The sequence below is a fragment of the Xiphias gladius genome, chromosome 16, assembly GCF_016859285.1.
Source record: "Xiphias gladius isolate SHS-SW01 ecotype Sanya breed wild chromosome 16, ASM1685928v1, whole genome shotgun sequence".
NCBI lineage: Eukaryota > Metazoa > Chordata > Actinopteri > Istiophoriformes > Xiphiidae > Xiphias > Xiphias gladius.
The window spans coordinates 15,953,300-15,974,052 of NC_053415.1; the positions used below are offsets into that span (position 1 = coordinate 15,953,300).

Genomic DNA, 20,753 nt, shown 5'->3' on the forward strand with positions numbered 1-20,753 from the left:
CTATTCCATTCTTTGGACTTCAGAAGGGGCAGTTGCGGCAGTATTACAGAGGTAGAAAAGGCTCCACCTGCTTTAACATCATGGGTGTGGCTGTATTTTGGCTTTCTTGTAGAATGTGGAGAAAATAATGAAAGAGTTGCTGACAATACAAAGACTATCTGTAAGTTGCGCAAGACGATAATGCCCTACACAACAGCTAACACAAACAACATGAGCACTCATCCCCAGCACTACCATAAAGACACTACAAAGGAAAAGGACACACTGAAAAAACTGCCAAGGGAACAACACTGCTGAAATCAGTTTCTAGCCCTCCTCCACAAACCAGCTAAAGAAATAACTAAAGCAACTGGCAGCTTCATTGCAACCAGCCAACAAGCATTTATTGTAGTCAGAAGCAAGGACTTTAGAAAGATGGTCTCAGTGCTAGAGCCAAAATACCAAGCTCTATCAAGAAAATACTTTTTTAGTATAGTCAGACCAAATGGCTATGGAGAAATGCGACAAAATGTTATGGAAAGCTTGAAAGAGGCTAACTGCGTTTTGCCTGTCACAACAGACAGGTGGACCTTCTGTGCTATATCACAATAACAGTGCACATTATGAGGGGGAACTGGGAGATGGCTAGCTATGTCTTGCAAATGTCCTCAGTTTGAATTGCACTTGGGAGCTAACGTTACAGATATCCCTATACTGACTGTAGTGGAACTATGGCCTTTTTTTTTTTTTAAGTGAGCTGATTGTTCAAGTGTTCAGCCCAGTGCAGGGCCAGTCCAGACCCTACACTTGATCATTTTGCATATATGGGTTGCAACTGGAAGCTATTTTTGAGGACTGAGTTTAGACTGTTTGTTTCTCCTTTTAGGTTTGAGACTTTGCGTTATTTTACTCATATTTCATTTTTTTATTTTATTTTAGAAGATTTCATATTTTTGATAAATATTATTTACACTTTGCTACATAGGGAAAGGGAAGGGGAAAAAGATGGGGAAAAGCAAAGGGAAAAGGACAAATAAAGCACATGTATTCTGCAGTCATACATTGTTGCCATTGAACTTTTAATTGATTTTGGATTGAATTGAATTGTAAACCCCATATCATATATCGAGTCATACCAAAAAAAAAAAAAAAAAAAATTCCATCCCTACTCTAAAGGCCTCTACACGTTTACCCTAAGAAATATTGGGACTCCCAACATCTCTAAAATAAATTGCAGGAAAACCCTGGATCTCTATTCCTGGCATTCAACTCTATCCAGCTCTACCCAAGCTCCCCCATTTCCCCACCAGGCAGCCAGCAGTAAACCTAACACCAAGTAAATAATTCTTCTGCATGTTGGATCTAATGTGTTAATGCTTGAAAAAGCGAACATACAGCAACCTACTACCACTGCTGTGTGGGAACAAACAATGAAGATGCACAAATGCCAGTGTCTTCAGGTTTCTGTCCATTGTAAAATGGAGAATATTAGCATGTGATGTGACACAGCTTTTCATATTTGCAAGCTCACCAAAAAGCCATGATTAAAAATGGAAGTTACTTTCTCTTTTAGCTGACCAACAGTAAAAACAGTGTTAAACTGAGAAAATGGTGCCTCAACATCATGTCTGCTTTGGTAAGCTCTTTGTGTTTTGCTCTTTTGTGTTCAAAACAAATAGCAGAGACCGCATGACTAGTGTGTAATGCACAGGTGGTTAATTTGAAAAGGTAGGGGGTCACAATTTTAAAATACAGTATACAGTCACTAAAGCACCTTTTTAATTTATGGGTATTTTCTACATTTCTCTGGTTATAAATAAATAAAGTGTTTGGGTTGCACACAAAACTAGTCAGACGAAATCTGTTTAAACCCATTTAACAAGTGGTATAGAAAGGGTGATTTTCATTTAATGTTACTTTTGGAATTTGTTGAGCTTTAATTTTAACAGTCAAATATTTACGGTTGAGATCCATCTCTTACCCAGGGAATTCAATTTACAGTCAAACAATGTCCTGAAGTATCACACCACATATACACCTCTAGACTATTTATTTTTGTATGGTCTTAGAAAAAGTATGAGTTATGCTAGAAGCTGTGGAATCTCCATAACTGCATGGCCTGGGCAAGAGTCAGTACATACGACAACTCAGAGAGTGGAGCTGTGGATACGCCCACTTTAATTCCATTAAGCTGTATCCAAAACAAGAATGTTTCGGTGTGGCTTGACATGTTCCTTGACTGCAGAAATATAATGCATGGGTCACGATTTTGGGAAAGTAGAGGTTGTGCCTTTTTCCTGACAACCGGGTTCCACAAACCACACACGGATGTTTTACTCAGTGTTTCCCACTGAACATGGCAAAGAATGAGAGAAAAGAAAAGATTGTGTGCATGAATATTCAGTTTTACTTAATGTTATACTATTACAAGTTATCCATGTACAAAGTGAATGAATGAATTATTCATCCTGACAGGAACGTGAGCAGAGAATGAGTGATATCACAGTTTCCACCACATACCATGCAAAAAAAACCCCTGTAAAACGTTTTTACACCTTTTTATGTATTCAGTCGTTCTCCCCATACACTCACTTCTAAGTCATGGAAGGCTGGAGTCCATGTATTGACTAAAAGTGAGGAAAAACCCTTGGCAGATCACTGGTCTGTTGCAAAGCTAACAAATGTAGACAATCACACAGTCACACGTAACAGCAATTTATTGACTTGCATGCCTTTGTGGTAGGAAACTGAAATACCTAGAGAAAAAGAAAATCACAAACATGAAGGAAAGTGCAAAACTTTCTTGTTGCGAGGCAGCAATTCTAAGCATTGATCCACCATGCTGCCACCTTTTCTTATTAAGAGGGCAAGCCACGAGGACAACACTGACTGCCTCTTTCTGACTTGACTGCATTCCAAGTGATGAAATGCACATGGGCAAGATAAAGAACGCAACAGACCTTAGGATATAAAGCACAGCGAACTGTCCTTGATCTAATGTCACAGTAATATTGATTGCTTTTAGTTATTCTTTATAAAGTCCACCTCAACTCAAAAATGTGTTTTGCCTGTTGATACTTCACCTGGAGGTTTGACCTTTACTGAGCAGATTGGTGTAGCCTATGTGCAGAGTTTGACAATAGAAGGCTTTTTTCCCTTTCATCTGCTGAAGGAGGAAAAGTTTCTCTGTGTTCACCTGAAAACTGAGTTTAAGACACGCATGTATGAGCACGATTTGGCGCCACCACAGCCACTTTGGACGCCCATCATGGTCCAATATTCAGCTTAGTATGATACAGAAACTTTAAACCACCAAGACACATACACTGAGCATGTACTTGAAGTAAGAGACATCTTGTGTCGAGCAATTTAACTTGTCAAAAGAAAAATATTTGTATATTTATAGGTTTTGCAATAAGGGAGTAGGAGTAGATGTAATTTTAGAATTTAAGGTAATTGAACTTCTTTTATGAAAAAAAAAAAAACACATCAGAAACTAGTAATTTTTCCAAACTCCAAGAGTGTCTTAAAACACATCTCAGATCATTTTATTTGAATAAATAAATATCAGGGGCCTGAAGAAGTAAAGATTTTGCAGTGTTTCACAAGAAAAAAAAACCAAAAGGTTAGACAAAACTAAGAAAAATAAACACAGTTTTCTGTTTATCTTGTTAATCCTCATGCAATCCCTCGTATTTATCTTGTGATCCATGGTCTGAAACCACTGTGAGTGTTTTCAAAAGTGTCCTGCATTTTGCCTGATGAGCATTTTCCACAATATTTTGTTAAGTACTTTTCTGTTTCGAGCGGGAGTCGGAATTGCTTTGGCAAGTCTAGACTAACCTTGGGGTGTATGCCTAAATGCACGCTGGACAGCCACTGTTGATTGTTGACTTTGGTTTCCAGAAATGTTTACTTTATCTTAAAGTACAAAAAATGTTTGACAGGGTGAGACAAGCAGAGAGACAGAGAGAGGGGAAAGAGGAGTAAATTATGTCTGCAAAGATGAAAGGGGAGCTATAATTTGTTTACAATTATAGCTTTTCCATTTGATGTGTATTGTCACAATATTTAACCTTCTATCATGTTTGTTTGAACTGAAAAACAAAAATACCATTGCTGATTTTGAATATTAAGTAACAGGTAAAAATTGGATTGGTGAAAACAGATGCTATTGCGCTTAATCAATAATCACAACCTAAATGGTATTTTTCTCCTATTTTGTCTCTTTTATTACTAGGAGCATTTTTTTTTGGAAAGTATTTGTTGCAAGAAGACCTTCTTCTTGAAAGTTTTTTCTGTGAAGAGAGCTTTCTGAATTTGTCAAGGATGTTGGAGTTGGCTAACGCTGAGAGTTTCATTTATTAATAAAACAAGCTTGTACATGAATAACCTTCAAGTCGCTAATGATGCTTTAATAATTTAAATAAAAAAAAATTATCTGATACATCTGATTGACTTTCAAGAACTATCTTCTGAAAGTTACATAAAAAAGGTCCTGTACTATGTAAAAACACAAGGTCATGGATCAGAGGATTAATTCTTTGACAAATATTGCTCCCTACAGGCACTTTCTACAGGCTAGTCTTGTTTTTGTCTGGCTCTCATTGTTTATGGTGCCATACTGATAAAATATGAACCATGTATTACACAAAAGCAACAAAGAGGACCGATAAAACCACTCTAAATGGAACTCACAAAACTTGTTACAAATGTCAAATTAAAAGCACCACCTCTAATCTCAAATGTGCCTCTGAGCCCAACAGACTGTTGTGCCTTTTTCCCCTCTTTGGACTTTAAAATCTTCATTTCTTTCGGAGCTTTGAGGGTGTGTGCTCTGACAGAATGTCAGGCAATTAAAGAGTCATGGCTCATTGAGCTGGAGGTGGGCCCACTCCTCCAGGCTCCTCTATAGGCAACAGAAGAAATGAACGCAGGCACTCCCTGCCATCCCTTGCACATTCTTTTACTCACAAACTTAGCAGTAAATCCAGACAAAAAGTTGTTATCAAAGCACACTTTTAACTATTGTCAACTTTCACAAGGCTGAGCAGTGTCACTGTCACGGGTAATTATCCTGTGCCAGAATGTAAACGAGGACAATGTGTGGGACAACAAAGACGTGCTCTCACAGGGAACCCAGTCATGTCCCTGTTGGATGATAAACACATAAATACGGTCACATTAATCATGGCACGACAAATAATCTTAATGTATAGCACAGTGGCACGAAAAAATAAATAACAGGGAGCAGTTTAAATTAAGAAATGCACGCTGAAGGAAAGAATCAGGTAAAGCCAAAGTCACTGTATTACTGTATTTTTGATTACTATCCTCAAAATACTGAACAAAATATTTGTTCAACACCCAGAACCCTTTTGAAAAGATCACTAGCAACATATTGAGGCATTGCAGCCTTACCACATTGACGGGAAGAGGCAAGAACTAGGTTCATAAACAACAATGGCAGGTTAATTGCTTTTCGTACATCAGTTACCACACTGTGCTGGTTTTTTCCCACTGACCACCTACCTCACCTCAGCTCTAAAGAGCCACAGAGATATAAAGGTGAATTTTGGAAAATCCATGTGATGCCTACTGCCACAACTCAGTTGTTCATATGCCACATAACGAATAGCATGTATCCTTACGCAACCTCAGCCAAATCCAAAGAAATATTTGGATCTAGTCACCTGGTAAGCCAACTTCCTGACACTGACGAGGTAAAGAAAAGAAATAAATATTAAATCATTAATATAACGTGGTGACTGATGAGTCCTCACCACCTGTTTCCTAATTAGCTAACGTGACCATAGCGAAGACCACATCCTGCTACAGGCTTCATTGGGCTTAAGTGACCAACAATTATGACCAAACTCATGTCGCCAAATATGATTTTGATATAGTTTGACTTGTTCAAGGACCAGTGGTGATGCAGACTGTCTTGTGCGCAGTAAGCCCTAATGGATTCTGTTTAGTTCAGTGGCCTATGTTTCATTGTACTACACCTTCTATAACAAATCCAAATGCTGTTTCTTAAAGAAAAAAGCCATTATTTTTAAATGATTACTACAAAGGTACTTCTTCTGTTTGCTCTGTTTTTTTTGTCACAACATGCTTTGTATAGTGGAAATTTCCTTTACCAAGATTATCTCGTGATCTAGCTACCTCAGCAGTCAGTACTGACACATCTATATTCTGCAAGATCGAAAATAGCATATTGCCTGCCAGTTTGCTGGGTGTTAAAGGCTGTGATTTCAACTGCAGCGCCTCAACAGAAACTCATTTAACTTCGCTTTTCAGTTAGAAATGTACAAAAGTAAGGTTATAACTCGGGCACTCATGGATTTTTAGGGCAGTTTTCTGCATGTCCTTGTTACGCTTTTGCTTGCCTATTGTGTGTTAACAACCAATGTTGTGCTGTTCGATGTTAGACAGCCGGAGACAGGCTGCAGGACACAGCAGATGCGTGTGATATCTAAAACATATGACCTCAACCAAGATAATTCAGGGTTAGCTGAACAAAGTTTTGCAACCTTTTCTGCTGTTAGTAGAGAATACTAAATGCTGACTAATACTTTGCTATTGTGGCACCGCGGCGGTTTCATTTAGTGTACAGTCGAAAACGACATAAACACTTAGCATGGGATTAAACAGTTTAATGCAACTTTTATAGTTCTCATATAGCACATTCATCAGTTTCTAAACCATTTTAATAGAAAAAGTGAACAATGATGGACATTTGTTTGATATAAACCTTGTATCAGTTCAGGCCACAGAGGGAGAATTTCCGCAGCTGTTAAATCCTTCCAATAAATACAGTGTATGCTGTAAGGGTGATGTTATTATTAGGAAACAGGTTTATGTCATGTGGTAGCTGGGACTGCAAAAGGCCTTCTGAGATGATGAAAAAGGAAGACGGCCTGTTTTCTCATGTAATCTTACACAAATTAAGTGTTCATTACCTTACATATTTTTTCTACTTTGTATGATAAAGTTCTCCAGTTATCGTAACCTAATCCAGAGGTACTACAAACTTATCACTAAGAAACATAGCAGTTGTTTGCTGTTTTTTATATTTATTTCCACTAGCAACTCTCAAGTTATTATAGCCTATATTAAAGGGGCAATAAGTGAGAATTGGCTAATTGTTAAAAATCATACTCCAAACAAATAGGGTACAGCACGTTACCAGGGGGTGTCCACCCCTATCATAAGAAACAAAGAAATGTACTCTTTAGTCCCTTCTACCTCCTCCCCTTCCCCCTTGCCATAGTTGGACGGGCCGTTGGGCATACTCGGACAAATCCCAGTGAGCCGATGCATCGGTGGGCCCATGGACTTTCAAAGATAGTGGTGACAGGAGTAGAGGACAAGCCATGAGAGGTCGAGGAATGCGAGGGACGGGCAGAGATGCTAGAGCAGCAGCGGCAGCAGCTGAGCTTGAGGAAAGAATGGAGGAATGTTGAAGAGAGAGGATAACTGTACCGCCGGTTTAAGGCCTACTCATGGTTATTACTTCTTTAGCCTCTCATGTTGGACTGAGGGCAGACTGGACGCTACAGTGACTCACTATTGCCTCTTGAGGTACAAAGTGGTACTGCGAGATGGGACGGGCCGATGCTAGGTGGTTAGAATGCTAACTTCAGTAGACACTGTATCTCCACATCACAATATGTAGAGGTCTGTGACATAATGTGAAAACTGTTATTTCTTCACATTCTGTTGCTAATCTTAGTTTATTTTTGAATGTTTTAAATGAAAATACTTATGTATTGCCCCTTTAATAGGTGACAGTTTAAGTGGCCGAAGTGGAGTGTTTCCACATTGACTTCAACATTCAACTGTGGTGGTTGCCACATGCTTTGTCATTTAACATATATTTACATGTATTAATTTCATTCATCAATATATTAAATCAAGGGTAAGTTCTGATATAGCCACTGTACACTACCTTCAATGACAGACATAGTTAGTGACCAGCTGGTGAACACACTGGAGCGTTTAGCAGCTAAAAAAACAGATATTTCCTTCAGAAGTTAGTGGGGACCAAAACAGAGCTAAAAGGAGATATTCGTCAAGTTGCCTGAAACAACAAATTAATGCTATTGTTTTCCTGTCAACGCTGGATGTGTACAAAGGCTGTATGCTGTTGGCTCACAAGTTATACTACTTGAAATGTCAGTGTTGAGAATACAGTTTGTTTTGGTTTCCTCAAGTGGCCACAAAAATCAGTTAATGCAGGTTTAATGTATTTGGCTATGAGTCAATGCAGCTAAATATAATATGTTGTTGCTAATTTCTTATGTGAAATCGCATATTCCAAAAAGCATTCAAACACTTACGGAAATTCCTAAATCTATGGAAAGTAGAGTTTTGAATCTCAGCGGAAACCTGACTGCAGTTGAAATGATGGATGTGAGCCTAAATGAGCCAAGAGACAAACCAAGCATTTTCTTTTTTCTTTCTAAACACCTTTTACAAAACGTTACAGAAATGACACAATTAGCAGCTTCTTGTGGCCAGATCAGCATGGATTCCTAAGGCAAACAAATGTTGATATGGAATTGAATTTTCTACTCGAGCACACTGGTCTAGTTATCATACGTCGAAAATAAGCTCCTGTCACTGAGCTCCATTTTGTAAGATTCTCATAGCAGGCTAATTGCCCAGTTATTCATGAGCAGGCTGTAGCCCCCACATCACTGTACCATTAGAGCAGATGCTGGCTGCAACACTCCCCCACCAGCTCTTCACAGTTCTCCCCTCTGCCAGCTCTGACGGCACAGGTCACCTGCTGATTGCTTTGCTTCCTTAAGGAGTTGACTCTATTAGCTATGGCAATAAGGGTCTTGGAATGGAATACATCTAGAATAGGTATGTTGGTTGGATCTCCAGAGAGAAATCCTCACTAGATGAGGACACCATGGCATGTGTTCAACAATCCCTCTGGAGTTAGCAGCTCGACTGTAAAATACCGTGTTTAACAGTTGATACTCTGATGCCATAATAAACCACAGACGCCATTATCGACCTCTGGACAGTTTCTGCATTAGAGCCCCTGATATATTAACAGAAAAATGATCCTTCGTTGCAAATTCAAAGACAGTATGTGACACTGAATCCCATGTGAGATCAAAATGAGACCATAACTAACACTTAACATGACAGCTGCTGCATGCCACTGGGATTAACAGGTCACAATGCTTGTTTACTGTAAGTCTCTGTAATGCTTAGAATACAATCCTATTCATGCCCATCCACACAATATTAATACATAATTTTGGCTTCCAGTCATAATACATAAAACAATACCAGATATTAGTCCCAGAAAAAAAAAAAAAAAAAAAAAAAACAACTGAAATGAGTATAAAATTTTGAAGCTTACACTGTGTTGCATCGCATTCCAAACAATCCTCTGGTTTGCAGCATAAAGGCAGGAAACAGAAAGTCTTAATTAATTCAGTGTAGGTGGAAGAAATCATTGATGGACATACAAAAGCTAAAAAAAAAACAAATGCTGTATATAAGACATCAAAAATGTGTGGAGAATTAATTAGGTTGTGCAAAAACATAATTAGTATTGAATAAAACAAATAACTAATTTCTTTAAGGGTCCAGATGGAAAAAAAACTGCAGTTTTTTCTAATTATATATTCATTTAATAAGTTACCAATTATTAACCTGACCGAAAGCACTAAGACATTTGATTAAGCATGTTTTAGGCACTGTGTCATTCCACTAAACCAATTTAATACATTTGATACTTTTCAAAGGTCAATGATGAAAAAATAATTTTTTGCGTTTCCGCTATAAATAGCTATAAATACCAACATAACTGAGACACAATTTGAAAAGATTCACTTTGAAAAGGTCTAGGGGGGAGAAAGGAAGGGCACTGTTGCTGCAAAGGTAATCCATGATGAGAACTGTCTCTCAGCTGAATTGGACTGTCAGCTCCATGTTAACCTTTACCCTGATGCAGCATTTTAGGTTTCAAGGTTGTTTGAGATGGAAATCCATGTATCAAGATCCAGTCCAACAACCATACAACTAATCTGCCTGAAAATAAAGGTGTGCTTTTTGGCAAACAATTGATATGGTCAGCCTTGCAAAATCTATCCATCTATCTTCTTTCATCCCCTTCTTTTCTGTTGTCCAAGTACACAGAGATAAGAAGGGTACGGAATGCAGTGCACCACACCTTCCACTGCCCTCATGGGGTAAAGCTGTTGATTCGTTAACAAACACAAATCAATATAGGGGCCTGAATGGAGGACAAGTACAAAGAATTAATTTCCGGCTCCAGGGGCTTACGATGGCAAATCACCAGCTTTAATCAACAGTGTCAAGTCAGAAAGACAAATGATATTTACACTGAAGCAGAGTATTGCCTGAAAATAGCAGCATTGGCTCTGTCTCCTTACCAGTCTGTCTAGGCTTGTGCCAGCTGCAGTGGTAGGCCGCTCCTCTGGGCTATATGGCCTAAAGCGGGCGTTGAACACATCCGAAACACCGCGGGTAGACCTAGTCATTCCTGCGGGTCTTGGCTGGCCACAGCCTTGAAAAACCTGCAATTACAAAAACATGGGCACCCAATTGTCAGGGGTTTAAATTACTTTGGATGCGGAAAATAGGGAAAACATGCTGTTTTGTTAAGGTCTTGTGAGGCATTCACCCCACATTACCAGTGTAACAGTGCTCTACGGCAAGCTGAGGTAACCATGTTGATAGGTGATTCAACTACGGGCTGAGACCATTGCTATTTAAGATGATAGAGTTAAGTTTTTACAGGCTTTTGGGAAAAGACCACATATACTTAAACCATAAAGAAAACTGCATCTGTTGCATGGGAAAGCCAACAGTGGATTTAGCTTTGAATGAAAACTGGCATGCCAAACTGTGTGGGCAGTAAAAATTCTTCACAACCACCTACATTTTTTTCTTTCTGACTACAATTTTGTGGGCAAAGAAAAAATGCAGTAAAGCACAGGAAACACATTAACTACTGTTAGTTGAACTAAGATTTTCTGACCAAAGTGAAACATATAATTCAAATACAAGACCTAAACTTGGACATAATTAGAACGTGTTGTACTACACACCTTAGACACAGCCCAGTATGACTTACAGCGAGCCCCCCTCTTACCCACTCTTCAGTTTGTGAGAAGTTAGACTTCCACAATCTGTCTGAGTTGTTACTTTTGTTCTCTGGAGAATAAACCTAATTGACATACCCTGTAGGAGACCTGGGCACTGTTATCTTGCATATTCATGATGGCCTCTGAAATCTTGACATCAATAGGCTCCATGACAGATTCAATGTTGAAAGGTCCCTCCAGTCTCTGCGCCACCAGCAGCATGGCATCTGTCATAACAGTGGTAAAAAAAAGTGGGGTGTTAGAAGGTGTAGAAGGAGGTGCAAAAACCAAACAAACTGGTATCTAAATGGTCAAGCATACAGACAATGTAGCAATTTTGGTCAAGTTTTTTTAAACTTGACAAAAATTGAGTTGCAGTGTTTTTAATCTACTTTGGAAAGGATTGGATTGGAATGTAACTGACCATCTCTATTTTCAGTCTATGTTTTTATTAATATTCACTATGTAGTCCCGCTCTAACGTTTAGTGATGCATTCCTGTCATGTCTGATGTGGCAGGGTCCAACATTAGTAGCTCTAGAGAGAACACAGCGCACTGCAACAAAGTAAACTGAGAAAACACATTGACTCATTTGATTACACATTAAGAAATTTACTGCAAATATGGAAAAACACAATCATAAAAAGAAGCAGAAAGGGTTCCACTCATGTGCCCGGATATCTTTCTGTTTTGTTTTTTTGTTTATGTGGGTATTTGCTTGTGTTTTCTGTATTTGGAGTGATTTCTAAAATGCAGGTGTCAAACTGGTGAATATGTTTTTTGTTTGTTTCTGTTTTCTCAAGTTGTCAGTCAGGCTGGAGAAAAAAAAGAAGGAAAAACAAAACAGGTAACCTTAGTTACTTTCCGTAGAAGAGAGTCGCCAGTATTGCCCCACGAGCTCGAGGTCAGGCTCTCCCTCCACAGGCACACCTCTATATGCATCTCATTCAATTGACCGCATGACAGTTACACAGACACGAATGAGCTTCTAACTTTCTCTCTGAGTGATCATTAACAAGTGAATATAGTCGAAATCACAGCTTAGCCATTGTCTATAACTTAAGTGTATGGTGATTTTGTCAGATCGTGTTGCAGTTATAAAATCAGGATTTTATAAACAATGAAATGGAAATAATAATAATTTTATGCAATCTTTCACTGGAGGTCATCGTTTTAAACAGCAAACTACTTTGTCTTTGCTTCTGATTACTACACAGTACTGTCAATTACCTCCACCTTCGCATCAAAGTCTCCCAACACGCACTCATGAAGCATGACTCCTTCTTGGGGCAAATTCAATTTTTATGTAGATCAATTTAACCAAGTCAACAAAATTTTGTTGCGCTGCATGCAACGAAAAGCACCGATGAGTCATAGATTTAATAGAACTTCTGAAAGCCAAGCACTCGTTCACATCTGCTGTGGGCAATGAATACTCAAAGGTCAACGGCTCATTAATATCACTGTGTGGACTTAAGCCAGAAGGCCTTGTTGAACATGAGGCACTTCCATTATCATCTTCACAGAGTCCATTTGTTTTCATCACATTCAATTAACACCTCTGATCACTTAAAAAAAAAAAGATTTTGCATTGAACATATTTAATATTTATAACTGTGATGGTGCAGATTTCGAAGTCGTTCAAACTAGTAAGGCAAACTTTTAGAGGCTAAGTGGGTTAATTGGTATTGCCATGAAACAGTGCTTAAGTGCTCTAAAACCCACAGGGTCCGTATGTTAATGTGCCAAAGTCTTTGTAAAGTCAGTTCTGCATTTGGATAGGGTGGCACAGGCAGTTGGAGATCACCAAACCACTAACTCATAACTGTGCAAGTTCCAGACCTGGAGACAGTACTTAGACAGTCTGTCAGGAGAGCTTTCTCCATCCACAGACCTCACAGGATAAGACCTCACCAGCAGTCTGCCATAATGACGCTACAATTATGTCCTTACTAAATAAGGTCAGCCCATCATTTGGAGACTACAGAAACAATGCTCTTACATGTTCGTGAGTGCCTTAACTGCCTATTTAATCTGCACTAAAATGCAGAAAGCAGCTTGTTGTTTTTCAAACAATATCATATGTTTCCTTTGGTTTGCTGCTCCAGTGACCCCACCCGTCACAAGAGAATGGAATCATTTGTGAAGACAAAGATAATTTTTCAGAGAAGAGATCATGGAACGGTGACTGAAACGGTTTAAAAAACATATATGAAAACAAGGAAACTTGTTGGAAACTTTCTAATACTCGGGTATGAAAGGTAGCCAAAGATTTGAAGAGGAAATAGGAGTCAAATACTGTACATGAGAAAAAAATTTAAAAAAAAAATCCTAATTACACTTCAGTACTTCGATAGCAGACCTGTCCAGATTTTCATTCTTCTGGGACCTGGGATCACTGATGGCAGGGAGTCGAGAAACATTAGCTCAGCTCTGGCTCCATTTCCGTTCCAATTATGTTGAAGCCTGAGCCTTTGAAGAGTTCTTCTGTTTGTTTACACTGTGGATTGCAAATAGCCTGTGATGCTTGCTGAGATTTTAAAATACAGACTATTGTATGTCAGTGCCAAATGGTTTTTCTACAGTAGCGCTTCAATCGCACCACCGTGCATCCGTGGGGGTGGAATTGTAGATGATACGTGCACCAGCAGAGAAATCAAATGAAAAACTAAGATTTGTTATTACTTGTTTATTAGCATTGATGCTAAAAGAAAAGCAACAGTTGTCATAATGTTTTTCTTGAGACTAAACTGCAATTAAGGCTGAATGTTTTATTTTTGTCTTGTGGTTCTTGAAAATAATTTGGCATTGCCAATCATCTTGCTGTTTAATCTGATTATGATGTAAATTCATTCAGATGCCTCAGGTTCATTTGCTTACTTTATTACAAACACATAAAGAATAAAAAAAAAATCTAAATTCAAGCATAAGGTTAAAAACTCTCAAGTGCAAATACTGAAAATATAGGTCAAGGGAGCCAGGTGGGAACAACTCATATTTCATAAGAAGAGAAAAGAAGAGTGCCTCCAGCATCAGAGGCGATGGCAATCTTTCCTAACAATGGTGACTTATCTGCAACTTATCAGATGGGCTTGACAAAAAGAGGGAGCTGGGAATTTTGTCTTCAGACCTAACTGAGGGAGAGCAGACAGAGACAAAGGACAGACAGGAAGACAGAGACCGAGAAGAGAGTAGGAGAATGAGAAGGGGCTCTGATTGAGTTGAGTTAGGCCAGGGTATGGCTTTGTCCCAGAGGAAGAGGGGCAACTGCGCCGCATGTGAAAAATTCTACCTACATGGAGAATTAATGACACCCATCTATGAAGAGTGCATGAAGTCCAGTCCACAGTGGCCTGGTTGCCACTCTGAGCCAAATTTTCCCTGCATCACTTTTTCAGCACTGAGATAGGCCACTGGCCAGCCGGAGGAAATCTTGTTATCATCACGAAACAGCCATGCAAATAGACACATCTTATCCTATTCTGAGCTGAGGTTTTTATAAACAACTGAGTTTGTACTTTATGAGATGCAGACATGTAAAACTAAAAGACACCCATGCTGTGAAACCACAGCATGATCAAAATAATTAGTTTCATATTGGAGGTTAATGTTTCACTTTGGAAAAATGCTTATTTGTGCTGTCCTGCTAAACAGCTAAAAAAATCTGAGGAGGTAATATTACTCTGGGCTCTGCCTCTTTATCGAGATTGATGTCCACTTAAATTCAGGCTATGTCAGCCGGTGGCAAGCCTCCAGCAGACAAGGACAAATAAGGAAAGTGAACAAGCCCATCTATGGCTCTTTGCCTGTGAGAGCTCCACAGGATGAAAAATGGCTCTAGTGTAATTTGGATTCTGTAAAGCATAGCTCATCTGTGGTTCAGTCAACCAACTAATGGTGCTATATGAAACGGTATAAAAATGGAAAGGAAAAAAAATTCATGTTGTCACTTGGTCACACCTTGTACTGATAAAAAAAAAAAAAAGTCCTTAAATGTACATACAGTAAATGTGCACAGACACACACGCACACATACATTTGAACACATACGCACAGACACATTTCCACATAATGTCAAAAAAAGATTTAAGCTTTGAAGTATTAATAACAATAAAACAGAGAAGGCACACTTAGACCATCAATAACTATTTTTTCTTATCACAATTTAAAAGCATGTGCAAGATGATACATTTTTTTTCATAATAAACCATTATGTAGAAGCTAAATTTCTGTATGGCTACGATAAACAAGCTGGTGATAATGTTGATCGTTTTTGTCGACCTCCAGCGACTTTTAAGGACAATCATAGAAAAGGACAATACTGTATCATAAGTATCCTCTGCTGATACAAGGATTACAAAGGGCATATTGTGACTATACTGTATAAAAACATATACAACAAGAGTTTTTCTATAAGATGTAGTTGACTATTGCAACACTCTGCTTTTAGAAGGATTGTAACCACGCTTGTTTCAAGGATCTTTGGATGACAATCTTGTCTGTCGACCACTTTGTTCCGGACTGAAATATCTAAAAATCTAGGCAAATATTCATGGTCACCAGTAGATTAATCCCAATGACTTTTCCTTCTGGTGCCACTATGAGTTTGACATTTTTGGTTCAAATTAAATTTCTATTAAATAGATAGCGGTGAAATTTGCTACCAATGTTCAATATTTTCAGAGGATGAATCCTAATGACTTTGGCGTTCCCTTGACTTTCCCTCTAGTGCCATCATGAAGTCAAACATTTTTACTTATCTATTTATTTAGCCAGAAAGTTCTATAGATATTTTATGTATATTACTTATCAAGTTAAATATCTCTACATTTACCGTATGGATTGGGCCAAAATTTGGTAAAGACTCTCATGGTTTCCAAACGATGTATCCTAAGATTTTAGTGATCTCCTGATTTTTCCCTTTCACGTCAACACAAGGTTTACATTTGTGGTTTGGAGTGAAATCTCCCAACTGTTGGATGGATTTCCATGAAATTTGCTTCACGTATTCAGGCCCCTCTCAGGATAAACTGTAGTCATTTTGGTGATCCCCTGATTTTTCATCTGGCACCATCAGGTCAAAATGTCAATTTGTCCAACACGGTGGGTCATGACTAGTTACCTGAAAAACTATTGAGATTCGCACATGGTTATAGATTTGGGTATGGACAGTAGGGACATGTCCTTACCAATGTCAAGGTGTTGCTGAATTGTCCCTACCAATATTTTTACCCATCTCAAACGATCTTGCCATTTTAAGTTCCCTCTGTGTTACCGGTAAAATCTATGAGGCCACCTATGAGTTTCCAGATTTGTGTGTTTTCTGCAAAATGATGGTTTTTAAGATAAAGAGTGAAAGACTGGCATATGGGGGATACTTGACTATGATCTGGCAACGCTCAACTTCAAACTGCATTACGCATTGTTGACCAGCTGCAACCCGGCAGTAGCAGTCATGGAGTTGGTGATGAGCAATGGTGAGTCCGAAGTGGTAAGTAATTATAGTTTAAAGGTTTCAAATGTCACAGTATTGAAAACATCTTCACTGGAAAAAATCAACATCAGTTGATGGTATATTTAAATTTAAATGGTTAAGTGTGAGCTAATTTGTGACGTGAAAATGTCTCCCAAAGCAAATTAAGACATCAGGTCCTTTTTAAAGAAGAACTGAAGTGTAAGTAACAGCTGAGATTAGCTAATAAGACTGTCCTGTAATCGATCCAAATGTATTTTTATCTGAAATTAGTTGGAGAAATTACTATTTTATGCCTCCCTCCCCCCTTCCATGAGTGGATCAAGAGCAGAGTGCTTACTGCATATGGGTCATTAAGACATGAACAAGTTATATCAGCAGACACATGTTCAGTTCAAGTAAACCTTCTGCAGAGTCAGGCTCTTTAAGTGCGTGTGTGAGAATATGAATCAGAAAAGAGAGATAGAGAACAAGTGTGCATATTATTTTGGCCATCTGACAAAAATGAGATGAAGCCAAACCTACGCCCTTGGATACCCGTCAGCCTCAGATGTGTGTGTTTTGTGCTGACAGTGTAAACTGTGTAAACTTAGATGGTGAACATAGTTAATATTCCCTGCTAAACATCAACATGTTCGCATGCCTACGTTAGTATTTAGCTGCCAACATGGCTCCAGACTCTTGGCCTTGTTTAAAAATAAAGCATGACACATTTGTCATCATTCTTTTTCCATTATTACTGTACAAAGTTGTAATGGAGGGATAACAGCGCACTAAACAGTGAGCATGGCTAATGATGCAAAGCCATACTGGAGAAGCACTGGTAGTGTACTGCCCTGCTAATGAAACTAAGCAGCATAATCCAATAATGAGCCATTCACAAGCAGATTGTGTTACTAATGGAGTTGGAGATGTCATGGAATGTGTAGTAACAACCCCTAGTCAGCATCCTTGTTTGCACTTTGTAAGAGCCACATATTACGGAGCACATTGCCGCCACAGAGCTCAGATGTGATCTGGACGGGCTCAACAGCTGAGCTGTACCAAGGAAAGACAATGATAGGCCTCGCTGCTCATGCAAACACCAGAGAGAATAATTTCTCTCTTCACAAAATTTCTCTCTTTCTGCAGGTTCGTAGAGGCACAGGTGCGAAGTGAATCTCTAATGAGATCTGCTCAACCACATCTTCATGTAATTGTGAGTGATTAGGCAAGCAAAGAACTATAAAACAAAATGGAAATTAAGGTTGTTGTTACAGATGCCTTTGCACATCAAAGTGAGGGTGTTTGAACCCAGTGCCACCTTGTCACAGTATATTCTAATATTTGTTCGACTTCTTTAGACAGATGACGTAAATGGGTGATACATGCCGGGTCTAACTCCTGTGTAAAGGTATATAATGTCAGGTAATTTCCTCAGCCCTCAGTTTCCAGGTTTACATTTTTCTTTCATCTTGGACCATTACTGAAAGACTTAAGAGTTTTATCAATGGTCTCCACATTTCAAATACACTGCAAAAAAGCCAATAAAAATATATTATTGAATGTTATTGAAGGTTTATTTAAAACAATCTTTTTAGGCTTATATTGTCCTCATTTTGTCATGGACTCTATTTTTCAGCATGAGCAAAAAAGTCTGAAATGGTTGGAATGGTCTTCACAGTAATATCCTGAACATCTATTAAGAAAACTAGATTCCAAAAAGTCAGACCAAACTAGGCAGGACAAAAAAAACACTGCACGTTTCTTTTTTTTAATTTTGTTGAAATGATTTAAGGCACAGTCTTTACTGCAGAGACTACCAAATGAGCAGGATAATAGGGGATTTAAAATCTAACTGGAGAGATCAGATTTTCCAAATTTTTTAAGTCATCTTAATGATTCAACAGCCTTAAATTACCACATTAAGTGAAAAGTTGGCAAAGGTTACTTTCACTGCACAGTGTTTCTTTGCTGAGGTGTGGCAGAGGGATAAGTCCTGTTAGTTAGATGTCGGTTTGTTGCTGGGACACAAAACAGGCAAAAACCTATACGCAACTACCAGAATAAAAATCCCCAATGGATCTGAATAACTCAGACTGCTGAAGCCCTACACTGGACTCTGCTGAACTTAAAGGAATAAAACCAGCAGGGACTCCAGAAACTCACTGTTCCCAGCAGACTGAGAATTTGTCCCCATCTATTACAACGTATTTTCTTTAGTAAGGTAAGATATTGCTTCATGGCCAGTAGGAACAGGAACACTCATTACAGCGACCAAAAAAATAATAAACCACATGCTGCACTAGTATTAAAAAAAATTCAGCTTACTTATAGAACATTTTTGAAAGGTATGCATTATTTTAAGAGGCGACGTCTTCTGTGTAATTGAATGGTTTAACGTCTTAAGTGCACTGATGATGTGTTACACCCCGGTGAGCTCCTTTTCTTCAGGCATAAGGGAGCAGAATTCATGTCTAGTTTGAATGTTATTACGCTGAAAACAAGAAAAATAATCTAAATTCAAGGAGCTTTATTTTGAAATTATGGCTTTTTTTTTAACTAAATTTAAGGGCAGATGAGTTTTATGTTACTTCCAAGATATTGTCAGTTCCTTTTTTTCTGATCCATTATCAGACTTTCTGTAATCTTAGTAGTTTACAATATATTTTGAAGTGTTGGCAGGAGGGAATTTTTTTTATAGTTGAGCTTTTTACTTACTTAACCTTTTGCCCATGGGCGGTGAAACAAGCTGCAAAGAACAGACAGTGCAAACAACCATTATAAATCCATTTAACTCCAGAGGTGTGGGTGAAATGGCTTTTAGGCACCACTAGTGTAAATCATCGCTGTTCAAAAGCATCTGTCCTCTGGATGGAAATTCAGACCTCATACAGGAAGGAAAAACACAAAAAGAAACAGAGGAAACTGCTAGTTTGCAGGTATTATTGAGGCTAATTTTCTTATGACATTACATTACGGATTGGACCCCATACAAGGTGAAGACAATGATGGCCACTCGTATGAAAAGTCTACATTTTCAATTAAACTTCATTACTTTAGATGTGGGTGTGGCTGACCTGTGGCTGCTTGCGAGAGTTCAAGTTCTCCCATTTTCAGTACGCTGTAGCTCTGATTTCAAAATATTATGAATTATTAGAGAAATATCAGATGCAAGGGGTTTTTCTGTCCTCCTTTTTCTTAGAGGACATTATGTAGAACAAGCAAAGCCTAGAGACTCATAATTATTTACACTCATAAATAACGGTAGAGGACGGAGTCTAAGCAGTTCCATGACCAACCAAGACATTAATCAGCATTGCAGGGGTAAAAGGCCCCAGATTTTGAATACTACACCTAAAGATGCAGCATTTACACTGGAAGATTGTGCTGATAAAAAGTGGCATTAGGGCCATATTTTTAAAGAGACAAATCAGAATTGATTCATGATATTCAGTAGGAGCAAACTGTCATCACGATCTTCTCTCTCTTTGCCTAGTGGGTTTTCAATATAACCCGTGTAACTAAGTACATTTACTCTACTACTGTAGTTACGTAAAGATTTAAAGAACTTGAGTATTTTATTTTTATGCCACTTTATAGTTTCACTATATTTCAGGGAGAAACACTGAACTTTTTATCTGACAGCTGGAGTTTCTAGTTACTTATGAAATTAAGATTTTTGCATAGAAAACATATGAAATACTTATAAAACATGATGCGTTGCTTACATACTGTTAGTTAAGTAAGATTTTCAATATAGGACTTTTACTTGTAAGGGAATATTTTTACTTTTTACTCAAGAAAAGGATACTTATTTACATACTTACTTTTAATCAGTGGTGGATACTCCTCCACCACTGATTATTTCATAGGTGACATCTGTCATAGGTTAATCCGTGACTGTCACCGTTCCCAGAGACTCAAGTCTGCAACTGCAGCTCCATACACAATTACATTAGATGAGTACCAAATAGAGATAAGTTTCTGCTCTTTCAATGCTCTTGCTCTCTTTCACTCGCCCACTCGTGTGCTCTCTATCTCTCTCTTCATTTGTTAGATCAGTTGCAGAGTGGATTAAATCTATTTTAAACATTAATAACACTGAATTAAATTCCTACCGTATGCTTAATTTAAATGCCTGTTAACTAAAGCCAAGTATTGTCTGGACCACATTCAAA

At 38.3% G+C, this 20,753-nt stretch overlaps 1 protein-coding gene across 1 annotated transcript in view; it reads right to left on the reverse strand.

Annotated features, from left to right (window-relative positions):
- Positions 1-20,753, reverse strand: part of LOC120801714 (glypican-6-like) — an 85,263-nt gene that overhangs the window by 15,663 nt on the left and 48,847 nt on the right. The window contains exons 5-6 of the mRNA XM_040148902.1: positions 11,217-11,347; positions 10,407-10,550 (exon numbers count right to left, since the gene is read on the reverse strand). Of these exons, the coding sequence (XP_040004836.1) occupies positions 10,407-10,550; positions 11,217-11,347 (275 nt within the window). The remainder of the gene's footprint in view (positions 1-10,406; positions 10,551-11,216; positions 11,348-20,753) is intronic.